This window comes from Papaver somniferum, chromosome 7 (genome assembly GCF_003573695.1).
Source record: "Papaver somniferum cultivar HN1 chromosome 7, ASM357369v1, whole genome shotgun sequence".
In the NCBI taxonomy this organism is placed as follows: Eukaryota; Viridiplantae; Streptophyta; class Magnoliopsida; order Ranunculales; family Papaveraceae; genus Papaver; species Papaver somniferum.
In genome coordinates this window covers 254,748,405-254,763,143 of record NC_039364.1, presented here as the reverse complement: position 1 = coordinate 254,763,143, position 14,739 = coordinate 254,748,405, and the positions used below count along the sequence as shown (strand labels likewise).

The following is a 14,739-nucleotide window of genomic DNA, read 5'->3' as shown; positions in this document are numbered from 1 at the left end:
TTCCCGCATCTCATTAATCAGCGTCGTCAAAGATGTGTTGACAGTTTCAATTCGCTCAGCTAATTGAGTATTAGTTACACCAGTCATCTTTGTGAATCAATATGGTTGATGGTAACAGAAGCAACACACAGTCGTTGTCGAAAACAAAATCTAGTATACTGACGTATATCTTATGATGCTTGTAAGTGACTTGATATAATTAATTAATGAACCTTAAGACCACAGTATACGTGGCAAATCTTAAACACCAGAAAATACTCTCCCGAATCAGACAAAACCGATAATGCCTTTTGTGTCGTCGTCCTCTTGCTGTGAGCTCTCTGCGGCTGCAAACTCGGATAGGGAATTTTTTTTTTTTTTTTGAGAAAAAAGATTGAATGACGTTTTTCGATTGATAACGAAACGACAATCACACTTTTTTTTTTAACGGCGACGCTTATTCGATTGATAACGAAGCGACACAGTGATAATGGTATTGCAGCGGAAGATAGGAAAGAAAGAACCGACTCTAGATGCCAGATGTTAGCAACCTAGACTAAAAATATAGAAAAGTGATAGAAATCCTTTGATTGGGGATTAACCACCGTAATAACAAACTTAAAACTGATTATATTTCTTGTGATAAATCAACCCTAAAACAAACTATGAATTTATATAGAGAATCCTAGCTTGAATCCTAAACAAATAATAAATAAGGAAACACAAACTCATTCCTAAAATAACTAATATTCCTAATCGGTGTTGGTATCCCAACACTAGAGGTAACACTAATGAATGCTTAAGTTGTTTTTACATTGAAGAACTAAACCCTTGTGCCCTCCCATGGTTTCTCATATAGCAGTACTCGTTCAATTCACTGCTCTGGTCCATTCTTGCAGATTATTTGTTTGATGAGATTAGCATCGATAGCAGGTTGAGTATAACATCGCGGAATGAAAAAGGGGTACGTATGTAGTATGTATCCAAAGGGAGTGAAGCGCCAAGTTGCACGATTCGCACCGTACACCTTAGCGCCTCGTCAATAATGCGCCAAGGTGCGCGATTTGTACATGCAGGAATCGCACCATGGCATTTAAGCTTTTTTTCTAATCCCATTAGGAGCCTTGGCGACCTGGTTGGGGCATTGTGCCTGTATTTTTCTAATTGACTAAGGTTATACTGCAGTTGATTACTTTGGCTGGAGTAGGAAGCGACCAGCATTGTCTGGGAAATATTTCTGCTGACTTCGGGCATAATGCAATAGATATGGACGTTGGTCCAGAGGTGATGAGGAATTCCTAACTCAAGCAATCAAGTCAAACTTCAGATTTCTTTCTAGCTATGTAATTCTTCTTCGGATAATCTGGTAAAAGTCATAATTTTGATTAACTTTTTTACTATTTAGCATATCGGCGTAGGACGAATTACCATGAATGAAATCCTTCCGTCCACACAAGCAGCAGTAACCTACAACTTTGATGAGAAGAAATATGGCGGCCAGGTCAGTGGAAATTATGACCTAAAGGCTAAAACCTTATTTCATTACATTGTTTTTCTTATCAAATCATAGGATTATGTCGTAGCAATCTTTACTGATCAAAAAAAAAAAATCATAGGATTATGAGGTATCTGATTATAATAATTTTAGTAGAAGCCTGAAGGTTTTATTCGAGTACGTATGTAGTTATGACTGAACTGCACACCTAGTGCTCGTGTCGCGTGCATATATATATAAATGTTAACTGTTGAAAAATTAAAGGCTTAATGTTGTTAGGTGAAACATCAGAATTTTAGCATCCCTGTTTCTATCAAAAATGTAGATGCAGGAAATCAACAACTGCGCCTAAAGAACAAACCCTATATCTAAACATCATTCACCATAAAAATATAAATATAGGCACATGAAATGTAAAGCAGACCCATGCTTTTCCGATTTCACTGTAAGTGTTTCCGTTACATCGAGACTCCATTAATAAGAAAGGATGAAGATCTTGTTCTTCCACTTCTAACTCCCCTGATACTTAAAGAAAGAGATTAGGAGAACAAAAGCTTCATCCTTAACTAATTAATGGAGTCTCCATGTAACACAAACACTCATAGTGAAATCCGTGGATGTTGATCTCATTATAAATCGAACCACGTAAAAAATCATGTGTTTACTCTATATTTCGTTCACTTATACTTAAATTTGATGGTGAATGATATTATGACCATTCTTTGGATGTAGTTGTGGCATTCCCTGCATCTACACCTATAGGTACAGTGAATCTAACCATCAAATATATAAAGTATTGAATTATGACCAATTGACCATGTTGATCGATCGTTCAGGATGGCTCAAGTTAACAAGTCGTGGTTTTATCGATAAATGGGGAAATTAAATGTGTAGCATGTGTGAAAAATAATAATATACACATTTTACTCCTGTCACAGCTATCAGCAACAATAGACGACGATGAGATCACCTATGGTGGCGAACTTGGGTTTGATGGCCATGTTGGGAATAACGGATTCGCCTCCGTAACTAAGTGCAATGTCGGAGTTGGCATACATGTACCTAATGACTTTTCTGCTGCTGTTATCTTGTATGTATAGTATTTTCTTTCTTGACTTTATATTTCATATCCCTTTGTTGCTTAGCGCGGAAACTACTTTTATGGTTCTCAAGTATAAATCTTCCGGCTACATGTGGCCTTGTAGGCGTGAATGCTTACATATTTTTCGTTTATATATACAGGGAAGACAAAGGAAAAACTTTGAAGACGTCTTTTAAGCAGATGATTTTTCCCCCACTTTTTAAAAGTTGTTCTCTCACAATCGGCGGCGGGATGACTCGGGACCTAGTCACCAACAAAGACAGTATCAACATTGGAACATGTTTCTCTTTACTCCAGCAAAGTTTGAAAACACCTTTGGTGGATAAAGTTAAATTCGACATGCTTCTCCAAAATGAATGGACACCCTATCACTACACTAGTACTCCTTGTTTTGCAGCATGTTTCTCTCTTGACCATTTCACTTTCAAAACGCAAGTCTTTGGTGTTGAAAAAGAAGCGATCTTTTTGCAACGAGAATGGAGGCCTAATTCGTTTGCAACTTTCTCCATGGAGCGGGACCTGAGAACTAGAGCACCCCCCAAGTTTGGTTTTTCCCTAGCTTTTTGATCAAGTGTGAAAGTTTTATTTTGGCAAACGCCAGCAAGTTCTTATGTCCAATATTGAGTTTTTCATCATATTTTTTTAGAACTGAGTTTGTTATAACAGAAAACCAATAACTTGAGACTGCCTTGCCTGTTTCTTATTTTCTTTAAAGCAGATGTGACTTAATTCGTTACCTCTGTCCAAAAGTAAAAGTGATAATAGAACCGGAAGTAGAGATTACTATTCGCTACTGATATTGCAAACATCTGGGTTCTCAAGGACCTGAATTTGGTGCCAGTGCGCACACTGCATTAAAAATCTCTATGTGAAAAAAGTCTCCTTCTAAAAATCTGAATAACAGTAAATATTCACACTGCTTCAGAAAAAGAAAACTAATATAATCACCCTGGAAAATATTTGTTTGCTTTCGCTTCCAATGAAACATCTCAATGGGCAATCTCAATGGACAATGGTGATCAGATTATTTTCACTTTCAATTCAAATCTTCAAGTACAAAACTAAATGAAGGTGGTCAAGTTGTTGTGTTTGTTTCATCCATCCACAAAGAAGATATCCTACGGAATAGCGTTTCTGAAAAAGACTTGGAAGTCTCCAGCTGAATGGTCTGAACAGTCGGCTTTTTATTCACTTTGCTTTCGATATCAAAAACAAACCTCGTCGGGGGAAGCCTCTGGCAAACGAACTGGCGCTGGAAAAGATATACGAGTTAATGTTGGTTTTAGCAAATGATTCCAGTTCCATTGTCTTGCATGATATATTTGGTAACCTCAAACGCATCCTTGCATCGGGTTTAGAAAAATAATGCATAGGCAATACAGATTTCCGTTGGATGATAAATAATGGACGGTGAGATAGTTGTATCCAAATCTTTTTTTTTTGTATCCAAATCTTTAGTCAAGCAAACCTATGAATACCGGGATAAACCGGGATAAATACAGCGACATTGCTAACACAAAGAAAATTTGTAGTAAAACCCACGTCTCTTTATATTCAGTCCCTTCCGATTCTTCCCTTTTTCTTGAATATATTGGGTGTCAGTTTTGGTGACTGTTCTGTTAATGTCGACTATTGTGGATTCACTATTGTGGATTCTCGTACTCATGCTTCAGAGGTTAGTTCGTTTTATCCTTTCTTCAAAATTTGATTGCTTTAGTGCTGAGTTTTGGTTAATATTTGTGTGCAGAGTAAGCGCAAGTGTCAATCTTCGGCGAAAGATGATCGTTTAGATGCACTTGAAAGCCATACCCCAAACGTTAGGAAGCGTGTTGAGGCTTTGAGTGAAATTCAGGTCTGTGGTGGTTGTTATCTCTACTTGACATTGATTTTTAGGGTTTATGAGTGTTTATTCCTGTTGGGTTTTTTCGATTTTATTAATATATTTTGCGTGGTTTAGGTTTTTGATGTGTGGAGGTTTAGTTAAGAATGAATCGGTCTAATGTGCGTTGTGCCAGCAGCATGTTTCTAAAGCACATCACAACATGCTAAACTTTGACCACAGCATGCCATATAGTATGTTAGCTTTGTGTGCTGTGTTGTGCCAGATAAATCTTCAAATCGACACTGTGGCATAACATGGAAAGCAGCATAGATCAGTATGAAGCACAACAAACTAAGAAAGCACGTCATAATATGCATAAAGGAAATTCTGATATGGCTAGTGATATATTATGTTACTAAAAAGTTTTAATATAGAGTATAGACTAGAATACTTCCAATGTAAACATCAAGCAAATTCTGATATGGCTGAAGTAATCAGAAAATTCTTGTATCGTCGATATTAGGCGTGTCGTCTTCAGGGGACCATAGTAACATATCGGTTATATGTCCAGATATTAATTCTATGAACAATGGGTATCTGACATTTTGGTTTCTTGATTGCAGAGTGAACATGATAAGATAGAAGCTAACTTTGTAAAGGAGAGAGCTGAACTTGAAGCCGAGTTCCAGGAGAAGTATGTACCACTTTACAATAAGGTATCCCATCTAATATATGAGCACCTAGTCAACAGAAGGAAACATCTGTTTCAGCAGCTTAACTAGATGCTTCTAAAGCACAACCGTCAGTTGCATTTTTTTTAAACTCTGCCTTCATATAAGATATTTCAGTTTTGCCATTTGTTTAAGAACGCTGAAAGTGGTGTTTGTTGAAATGGTTTCAGAGGTGCAATATTGTGAGTGTTGTGTGCGAAGTTAATGGAGAAGGTAGAGTAAACACTAAATCTCTGTTTTATGTTTAAAATTTCAGAGCCATGCTTGAATTTTCAGTTACTTGTGTTGTGCCAGCAGTGGAGAAGGGTGTTCCCAGTTTTTGGCTCAATTCTATGAAGAAAAACGAAGTACTAGCAAAGGAGGCAAGTTAAATGATCAGCCACTCGTTGTTGGAATAAAATACCTGAATTGTTGGTTTAATCTGCTCTTACTGAAATGCAGATCACAGAGAGGGATGAAGGTCCCCTAAAGTATCAGAAAGATATAAAGTGGTGCAAGATTAGTACACCAAAGGGGTTCAAGCTTGATTTCTGTTTTGATGCCAATCCTTATTTCAATAATGCTACACTGACAAAAACATATCATGTCACTGACGACGAAGAAATTTTGGAAAACGCAATAGGGTAGCTTCTGACAACACCCTTTTACAACTGTTACCTCAGTAATTGGTTTATTTATTTCTTTCTCACTCCAACCTATTACGACTGTGTTGGACTGGAATTGAATGGAAAGTGTTGGGTGCAATAATCAAAATAAAGAAAAAATCAAATAAGCAAAAGTTACTCCTTTATAATGGAAGTGATCGATTGACGAAACGAACGAGCTTCTCATATCTCCACAACAACAACAAGGAAAAATTTTGGAAAAACAGAGTGTGTCACGTGTTCAACACGTTGCCCTTAAGACATTAGCGCCCGGCTACACTCAAGAGTGATGCTATAGCCCTCACAGGACTGATATCTGCAGGATAAAACACCCTACTACACCTATTACTAGCATATGTAGTAGATGCTCAACTTGAGCTTGGCAACTCCGAAAAAACCGTTAAGGAAAATCGCGAACTCTTAAAAAACGCTATAAAATATTTTCCCTTAGGGGTCCCTCTAAAATATAGCGCAACCCCTTTCCCATAAATTTTACAAAAGTAGTGAATTTCTTTATATAATGGAATAAAACAATTTAAGAAGTGGAAACTCCACAATGTGGGACTAATAAGTTTTTCATTCACAAAAGAAAACAATAAAATATTATTTTATTAAAACCATTAAAAATCAATTTTTATTAATCGTTTTCCAACGATCCCCACATGAATGAAAACTCAATAAAACACAAAAACACAGATAGATCTTGGTAAATCAACAACCCAATCTCACGAACCGAACTGAGTAAACAGACAGACATATCGTGCATGCTAAAGTCATACTAGCCATTCCAACGCCATCTCCCAAACACAACAGTGTGTTGACCCCAGGGTCATACTATGGATCGCAAAAATCATATAGTATAGAGAGCTTTCATCTTTAGCTCCTCACAAGTGAGACTAAAGGTTCCTTTCACCAAAGTGAAAAAGCATGAACTAGTGAACCCTTAGTGACCCTTAGGTCCTAAGTTCCAGTAATACCAAAACCATCAAAACGAAAATCACATAAAAAGCGCAGGAAATACTATTTTAGGCAGAGGTGTCCATGAGGTCTTGAACCTTTGTTTAGTGAGATATTACCGGAATTACTTGCTAGAGACAGTGAACTATATCTTGAACTGCTAGCATTTGATGTAAATCGCGATAACAACCACGGATGATATCTCCAAGGGTGCTGCCAAGCTCGTGCCGTTTTGTCCAATTTGGCCCTGGACATATCCTGTTTCTCAGAATGCTCTAGAGAATCAAAGCTCATATTCTCATATAAAGCGGCCCACTTCCTCATTCAGATAGGTGAGTTTCCATAAAGAGTGTTACTGCTACACCCCACTTCAATCTTAAATTGAAACTATAGAACTCATTAAGACTTCTTAAAAGTCATCCTTCACATGCAGTCACACTATCACGTCTACGCCATAGGGAAGGGACAAAGAATGAAATTCTCTGATAGTGTTTACCTTTACCCACCACAAATTAGTTGTCTCATTCGAAACCTTGATCTTGGGATCTCCAGTCAGCAAGGCTGAGTATCCTTCATGGCAAGTTTAATTTATGAGCTAGCTTAAGCCCCATCCCCTTCGATGTGTTTCTAACAATCTCTTTGGATGAACCTTTCGTCAAAGGTTGCGCGATATTCTCCTTGGACTTTATCCAATCAATGGAAATAACGCCAAGTGAGATTAGTTATTTTTAGCTTTAGCTATTATAGCTTGGCTAACACAGTATATATAGATATAGCTGGCACAGGCCTATTCCAGAGAGGAATGTCTTCTAAAAAGCATCTTAGGCACTCATCCCCCTCTCGTGCTTTATCCGTCGCAATACTCTCAGATTCCATAATGAATAGAGCAATATACGTATGTTTGGAATTCTTCCAAAAACAAACCTTCCTGATAGAGTGAAAACATATCCACTCGTAGACTTCAGAATAAAATGTATATTGTTAAAGAACAGGCTAAAGAACTTCAGAATAAAATGTATCAAGACTATGATATCCGGTAATTTGATTTCCTTTATATTATAGTTGCAAATTTGTTTGCAGACTTATCCGTCTTTTTGCGCTTGGTGAATATGTTTGCATTTTGTGATTCTTCTTTACTAAAGTTCCACCATCCGTGACAAGATCATCCCACATGCCGTGTCGTGGTTCACTGGAGAAGCTGCCCAGGTTGAATATTTTGAAGACAGTGATACGGGTGATGACCAGGATGAGTGTTATGAAGAAAACGATACGGATGAGGCCCAGGTTGATAATTCTGTAGACAAAAATGCCCAGGTTGATAATTCTGCAGACAAAGATGCCCAGGTTGATAAATCTGCAAAAAGACGTCTCTTATCTGCTCCCTTTGGTTCTAATGAGGATAATTCGGATGACGAAGATCAGATCATCAATGTGGAAACGGAAGATCTTCCCAGTTTTCTTCCAGGTTTTGTTCTAAACCCTAATCTTTTTCTTCTTCTTTTTTTATTCTTGAATTTTTTGCTTTCAGTTAAGTTAACTATTTTGTTCATGTTGATGATTTTTGTAGCTCGTCTTACTCGTTCTTTAAAGGTTAGTTACTTTTTTTCTTTTATTTTATTTTCAAATTTTGTTGTTCTACTGGTGATTTTTAGTTATTTTTTATTATGGATTTTGTGTGCAGGAGCAGTGTAAGACTTGGTCTAAAGGTCGTTTATATGCACTTGTAAGGCTTACACCAGATGTTAGGAAGCGTGTTGATATATTGAGAGAGATTCAGGTCTGTGGTGATTGTTCTCTAGGATTTACGAATACTAGCTAGTTTTGTTGTAGTTATTTCTGCAATGTTTTTTGACATTTTGGTTCCTTGGATGCAGACTGAACATAATAAGATAAAAGCCAATTTTTTTGAGAGAGCAAAGCTGGAAGCCAAGTTCCAGGAGAAATACGTACCACTTTACGATAGGGTAACTCACAGTTGGATTCTTATTAGACTCTTGCCTCCATAAAGTATTTATGGTCGCTATTTGTTAAAGAACTCTGAAAGTGGTGTTGCAGAGGTTTGATATTGTGAACGGAGTTGAGGCTGACAAAGAAGCAGATAAAGACGCAGAAGGTACAATACACACTTAATCGTTGTTTTGAGTTATAAAATTTCAGAGCAGTGCTTGAATTAACGGTAACTAGTGTACATACTTGCAGTAGAGAAGGGTGTTCCCAAGTTTTGGCTCATTGCTATGAAGACAAATGAATTACTTGCAAAGGAGGTAAGTGTTGTGCTTAGCCACTCATACTGTTGTTGGACTGAAATGCCAGAACTGCTGGTTTAATTTTCCCTGTCTGGAATGTAGATCATGAAACCTGATGAAGGTCCCCTCGAGCATCTGAAAGATGTAAAGTGGTCCAGGATTCTTACACCCAAGGGGTTCAAGCTCGATTTTTATTTTGATGACAATCCCTATTTCAAAAATTCAGTCCTGACGAAAACTTATCACATGATTGACGATGATGAATTAATTTTGGAAAATATCGAAGGGTAAGCTTCTGACAACACCCATTTAAAACTGTTACCTCGGTCATTGCTTATTCTTTCTTACTCACTTCAAGATTGTGCCTATGTAGGACTGCAATTGAATGGAAACTTGGGAAGAATGTGACATACAAAGAGGTGGGTAAGAAGCGGAAGTGTCGAGATGGCTGGACGGTGGATGTCAAATTCCTTAAGAGTTTCTTCAATTTCTTTAAATCTCCCCTACTGCCTGAGGATTATAACGATATTGACGAAAAGCAAGTAAGTTACTAGTTCAGTTAGGAAATTGAGAAATTTGTAGCTGATTTTCTGCCAAAAAACATTTCATTTGTTCTAAATTTGTATTTATAAACAGGGTGAAGAACTTCAGAATAAAATGAATCAAGACTATGATGTCGGGTAATTTGTTTTCCTTTAAAATGTATAGTTGCATATTTTGTTGAAGGCCTATCCATCTTGTTGCATTTGCTGAATATGTTTGAAATTTGTTCTTCTCTTTTTGAAGTTGCACCATCCGTGACAAGATCATTCCACATGCTGCGTCGTGGTTCACCGGCGAAGCTGCCCAGGTTGAATCTTAGATCAAGGGAAGAATAGGAGAAGACAAGATGTTGCGTTCCAGTATTTCAGAACGATTCATTGGAGAAGCGAGAGAAACTGCCCAGGTTAGGGTGATTATATTTTTCCAGTCCAAACTCGGACCAGCTAACTAATTAGTAGAAAAGTTTAGCGCAAATCTAATATTTTTTATAGCAAATTGAAGTATTAAATTTGGAATTGATTGAGGAGAATCAGAAGTGAATGAAGGAGATACAAAGGCAAGAACAAGAACCATCATATTAGAGAGATTAGTTGTAACTCATAGCTAGGTTACATTATACACACACAAAAGGAGAAACTAGATGGACTGCACATCCATGGACCGTTGGCCCTGTAACACTCCCGCTTGTGCGGTTCAATAACAAAATTTTATACATAGTGCTTTACATATAGTGCTTTGAATGTAGTTCTTCGAATGTCGTCCTCTCCTTGATGACTTGTGCCGAAATCAATCGCCTTATTAAAACTTTGACCAGTAAAAACCCAGTGGGATAAAACCTTGGTACAACTCTCCACATGTATTACTTCACATGTTATCTCGTATTTTACATGTAGTTCATCACATGCAATACGATCTTCAAGGACCGACTAGTCTAAGTTAATTGCCTCGTTAAAACTTCGTCAGGAAAACCCAGAGAGACAAAACCTGAACTAAAGAAAAAGAGTACAATATTAAGCAAACTTAGAACATAGTTGGACTCGATTATGTTGCCTCATTAAAACCTTCACAAGGAAAACCCAGCGGGATAAAACCTTGACGAAGGGAAAAGAGTACAATACACCATTAGATGCTCCCCCTGATGTCAGAAAATTTTCATTAGTCTAATGCAGTCAAAAGGAGTTTATCACACTTTACCTTGGTGACTTGAAAGCTTATATGACCATGTTGTTGGTTCTGGAAGTTATGTTGCTTAACAGACTATCGCGTTTCATTTTGTAATTCATATATTTTCACTAATATCAACGCGATCTTTACATCTTCAACGTTCAACATACTTGATGTTTTAGTGTTGTCTCGCTAAAAACCTTGTCGAGTAACAAAACCATTTGGGAAAAACTATTCTCGATCGAAGGGAAAAAGAGTACAACACAGCTTCAATTTCGAAGTAAAATATGTCGACATCATATCCTTGGATCCTCCCCATGATGTCGACATCTCCCCCTGATTATATTCAGAGTTGTACCAGACGGTTCCTTTAATCATGTACTTTTCAAAACTGAATATCGATAATGACTTAGAAAATAGTCTATCATATCTCCCCCTGATTACTTTCGTTGGAGAAGATATTATTGTTCCTTCATAATCAACAACCTTTGGATTGCAGTTCCTTTAGCATTCCTCTTTATGTCTTTGCGGTGATAAAACAAATTTATGCCAATGGTTACTTTTATGTACATGATTACGTTCATTATACCATTCCAATGACGTTGCGTTGGCGCTAAGCTATATCTAGCTAACAAGTTCATTGAGGATGTAACATTTGGTCGAGTACATTATGCTAAGTACAATAATGCGTCTATTATACTTAGATAAGGAAAGTTCATCTCCCGACCCAACTTCGTCATCTTCCTTCAGACGAATTGGTCATTTATGTACATTTGAAACCCGACTAATCATGGGAGTGCTAGCAGCATGCACGTCCTTGTTAAATTACCTGACAATGGACATATGCAAACTGGTAGAATAATATACCACAAGCTCGGTCTTCTAGTTTAGAACATAGATAAGATCGAGATTTCTCAGGATTTTCATCTCAACTTCAGATTTTAAATAGCTTGTAAGATCCCTTATTCCATTAAGAGTACCTATCATGTCCATACCGTCGACATAAATAGTTATAATTCTGAATCAGGAACTTATTTAATACGCATGGCATGAAACCTTACTTGTTTATCCCTTCCCAATCAAATAGTCACTTAGACGGGTATACCACATCCGCCTGATTATTTTTATAACAATAAGTGAGTGTTCCAGTGTACCTGCAAACACACTCCGTGGTTTAGAATCATTCGACTTGGGAAGCAAAAGGCCATCATGCACTTTTGCAAATATCTTTGTGTAACGAACCAGAAATTTTCCCTCTAAAGGGTTGGATTTCAACCCGTTCGGAAGGGCAACCCGTTCGGAAGGGCTAAACCCCAGTTCCGTCACTCGAAATACAAATAAAAAAGACAATAGAAATGTACACTCCATTCACAACCAACCACTGATGCAAGGCCAATGTTAAGAATGAGAAATAAGTAATTTTTCAGAGATCACTTTGAATACTGGACACCATAGAATTAAACAAATTAGAAGCAAAATAATAAGAAGCAATCATATTAATAAGGAGTAAATTAACACTTCTTCACTTCCAATTAAAAGATCGAAATAAACAAAAACAAATAAAATGTGACAATTCACGTGAGATCCCATGGACCCTTTACTCACGGTAAGACACATTTCCAAAATGAGATTTTTCAATAGTTCATGATACTGCTTGTGAGTGGGTGTTAAGGTGCAAACAAAGAAGTATATAAGACGGTTAAGAAGAAAATAATTGGAAGAAGTGATAAGAAGCGTTCTGTTACCACACAGGTTTTTAAAATTCAAACAATATACATAAATGAGTATATGAGTATGCCTGCAGTACATCGATATTTGACAACAAAAGGAATTCAAAGCACTATTGGAACACCCAAGATCGTACCCATTATATACCAAACCGGCAAGTTTCAGTTACAAACTATACAAAGATCATTTAAAAGATCCCGATGATAGCAGCGAAATGTACAAAAATGACGTGGGATTAAGGCAACCAAACTAAACACCCAGGTACCCCGTGATATACACATCAAAACGTAATAGAATACTAACTTTCATAGCGCTAATGCTTCCGTAAGCTCTGCCCGGCTTACTGCTGCATCTTCTCCTCGTACTCTGGGGGGGAAAAAACAAAACAAAAGGGGTGAGCAGATGCCCAATAGAGGGTATAACAACAAAAATGTAATGTCAGAGCTAAAAATGGGTAAAAAGGCAAGAGCAATAACTAAATAAAAATACAGAAATGTAAATCTTAAGCAAAACATACACCATAAGAATATTCAGAGCTGCAATTAAAATTCACTCTACTATTCACATGGCCGTAGCCACCGTCAGGGTAGTTCTGGTTACCAGCCATCTTTGCCGCAACGATCTTCCGGGTAGCCACCGAGTTGGTGGGGTGCCACTTAGGCCCGACGTTCCTAGAGTAGAGTGGCCTAGCTTCCCATCGTGTTCAAACGATTAAATGTAAACTCACACATACATTTCAAATCAATAAGATAACTCCGAAAACAAATGATTAACCAATACAAGTTTAAGCGTTGTAGCTTCAAACTTACTAAGAAGTCAGTTCCAAAAACGGAAATTCATGTATTCTTAGCCTGGCAGAAACATGGAAAAACCTTTCCAATATACTCACATTTGAAAATTCAACCAATAAAGTTAGTCCTAATTGCCGAGAGAGAGCTACGTTGCAATGATACTATATTGGACACACTGAAATTGGCATAAGTAAAAACAAGGGACCATTATCATTTTGATAACATGTGTCAAAAACTCAAGATAGCTAGCACAAAAGTAAAGCTATAACACAAGGAAGTCTGGACCCCCTTAATAATTCAATGAAAAAGAAGTAAAGTCAGCATTGGAAACACACCAAAAAGTACAGTAAAAGAAGAGCTATGATTTTCTTATAATAAAGTCTTCAAAAGAGAACAAATATGCTAGTGCAGTCAAGACATATGTGCTACTTAGACCGTGATCAAATCAGTAAAGCAATGGGTTTCAAGGTAGTGCATTTATTAAATTAAGTGGTGCAAACGTGGATTGTGAAAACTCAAGATGGTAATGTTGAGCAAATCAATTTACAAGGTTGGAAAAGAAGATGCAAACACAATATCCATGAAAAAGAAATTAAATTTTTAGTTAACAGTTGGAGTTTTCAAATAGGCAGTTCAATGGGCCATTTTGACAAACGGGTGTTCGGCTATTTCGAAAACTCGGTTCGAATTTCTTAGAGGAAAATTTAGATAGCTGCATAAAATCATTTACAAACCTTTGATGTAATACAGTATGCAAATAATGAACAACAATGGAATGCAAGCTTTTCAACCAAGTTGATGCATGTGCAGGACATTCAAAATAAGTAATCATAAACCCCAAAGTGGGATGTTTTTAGAGATCCAAAGAACTAACTCATACTGTAAACAATCGGAATTTCAAACCAAATGATATAAAAAAAATTACTATAGATATGAAAAGAGAAATTCAGGTCCACTCTCGGCAACTACGACAAAATAAGTAAGGGATTTTTCGTAAAAATTTAACGAAAATTTAACTACACATGAAATCAGATGAAACTGCAATTACCCATTACTTGATTGGTGACAAACAAGAAATATCAAAGAGAAATATAAATTTCGATTAACACCATCAGAACCCAAAATTTAAAAGGAAAGAGACATCAATTGAAGAACTGAGAGAAAACCCCCTACCTGTGCAGTAATCAAATCTCAATAGTGGTTGTGAAGATAGGTTGAATCCAAAACCAAAATTCCTTTTGTATGTGATGGTCGGAGAGAAACAGTTGTGGTGTTTGGAGACGAGAATGTCGGAAATAACAAGGAGAATGTTTGTCTCTGATTTTGAAGTGACATGGACTAAGATACCCTTAGCTGCTCGTGCCCTTTACGTGTCACACATGCTAAAATTTCTAGTGTCTTCCTTAATCCTTACATCTATTATTCATGCTCACTAATAATGCTAAGCGATGACTACTTTGCTAAACAAACATTCATATGGGTTGGAGTAGGGCTCAAAGCCCAACGAAAATATTCGCGTCGCTACACCTTCAGTCTA

At 37.1% G+C, this 14,739-nt stretch overlaps 1 protein-coding gene and 1 long non-coding RNA gene across 2 annotated transcripts; one reads left to right on the top strand and one right to left on the bottom strand.

The window, feature by feature from the left end:
- The first annotated feature begins 469 nt into the window (after positions 1–469).
- LOC113296380 (nucleosome assembly protein 1;2-like) lies at positions 470–9,838 on the top strand. Its single transcript, XM_026544689.1, has 14 exons — positions 470–521; positions 879–943; positions 1,165–1,263; positions 1,385–1,480; positions 2,413–2,564; positions 4,179–4,251; positions 4,324–4,428; positions 5,022–5,114; positions 8,786–8,843; positions 8,930–8,994; positions 9,079–9,263; positions 9,350–9,518; positions 9,613–9,656; positions 9,763–9,838. Exons 1-14 carry the CDS (start codon positions 470–472, stop codon positions 9,836–9,838), a joined length of 1,332 nt encoding a protein of 443 aa, XP_026400474.1.
- A 2,584-nt stretch (positions 9,839–12,422) lies between these two features.
- On the bottom strand, positions 12,423–14,512 carry LOC113293645. The gene is made up of 3 exons (XR_003332422.1): positions 14,376–14,512; positions 12,929–13,097; positions 12,423–12,777 (listed from the first exon to the last, which is right to left on the bottom strand). It is a non-coding gene; the product is annotated as an uncharacterized LOC113293645 (long non-coding RNA).
- Between the last annotated feature and the right edge of the window lie 227 nt (positions 14,513–14,739).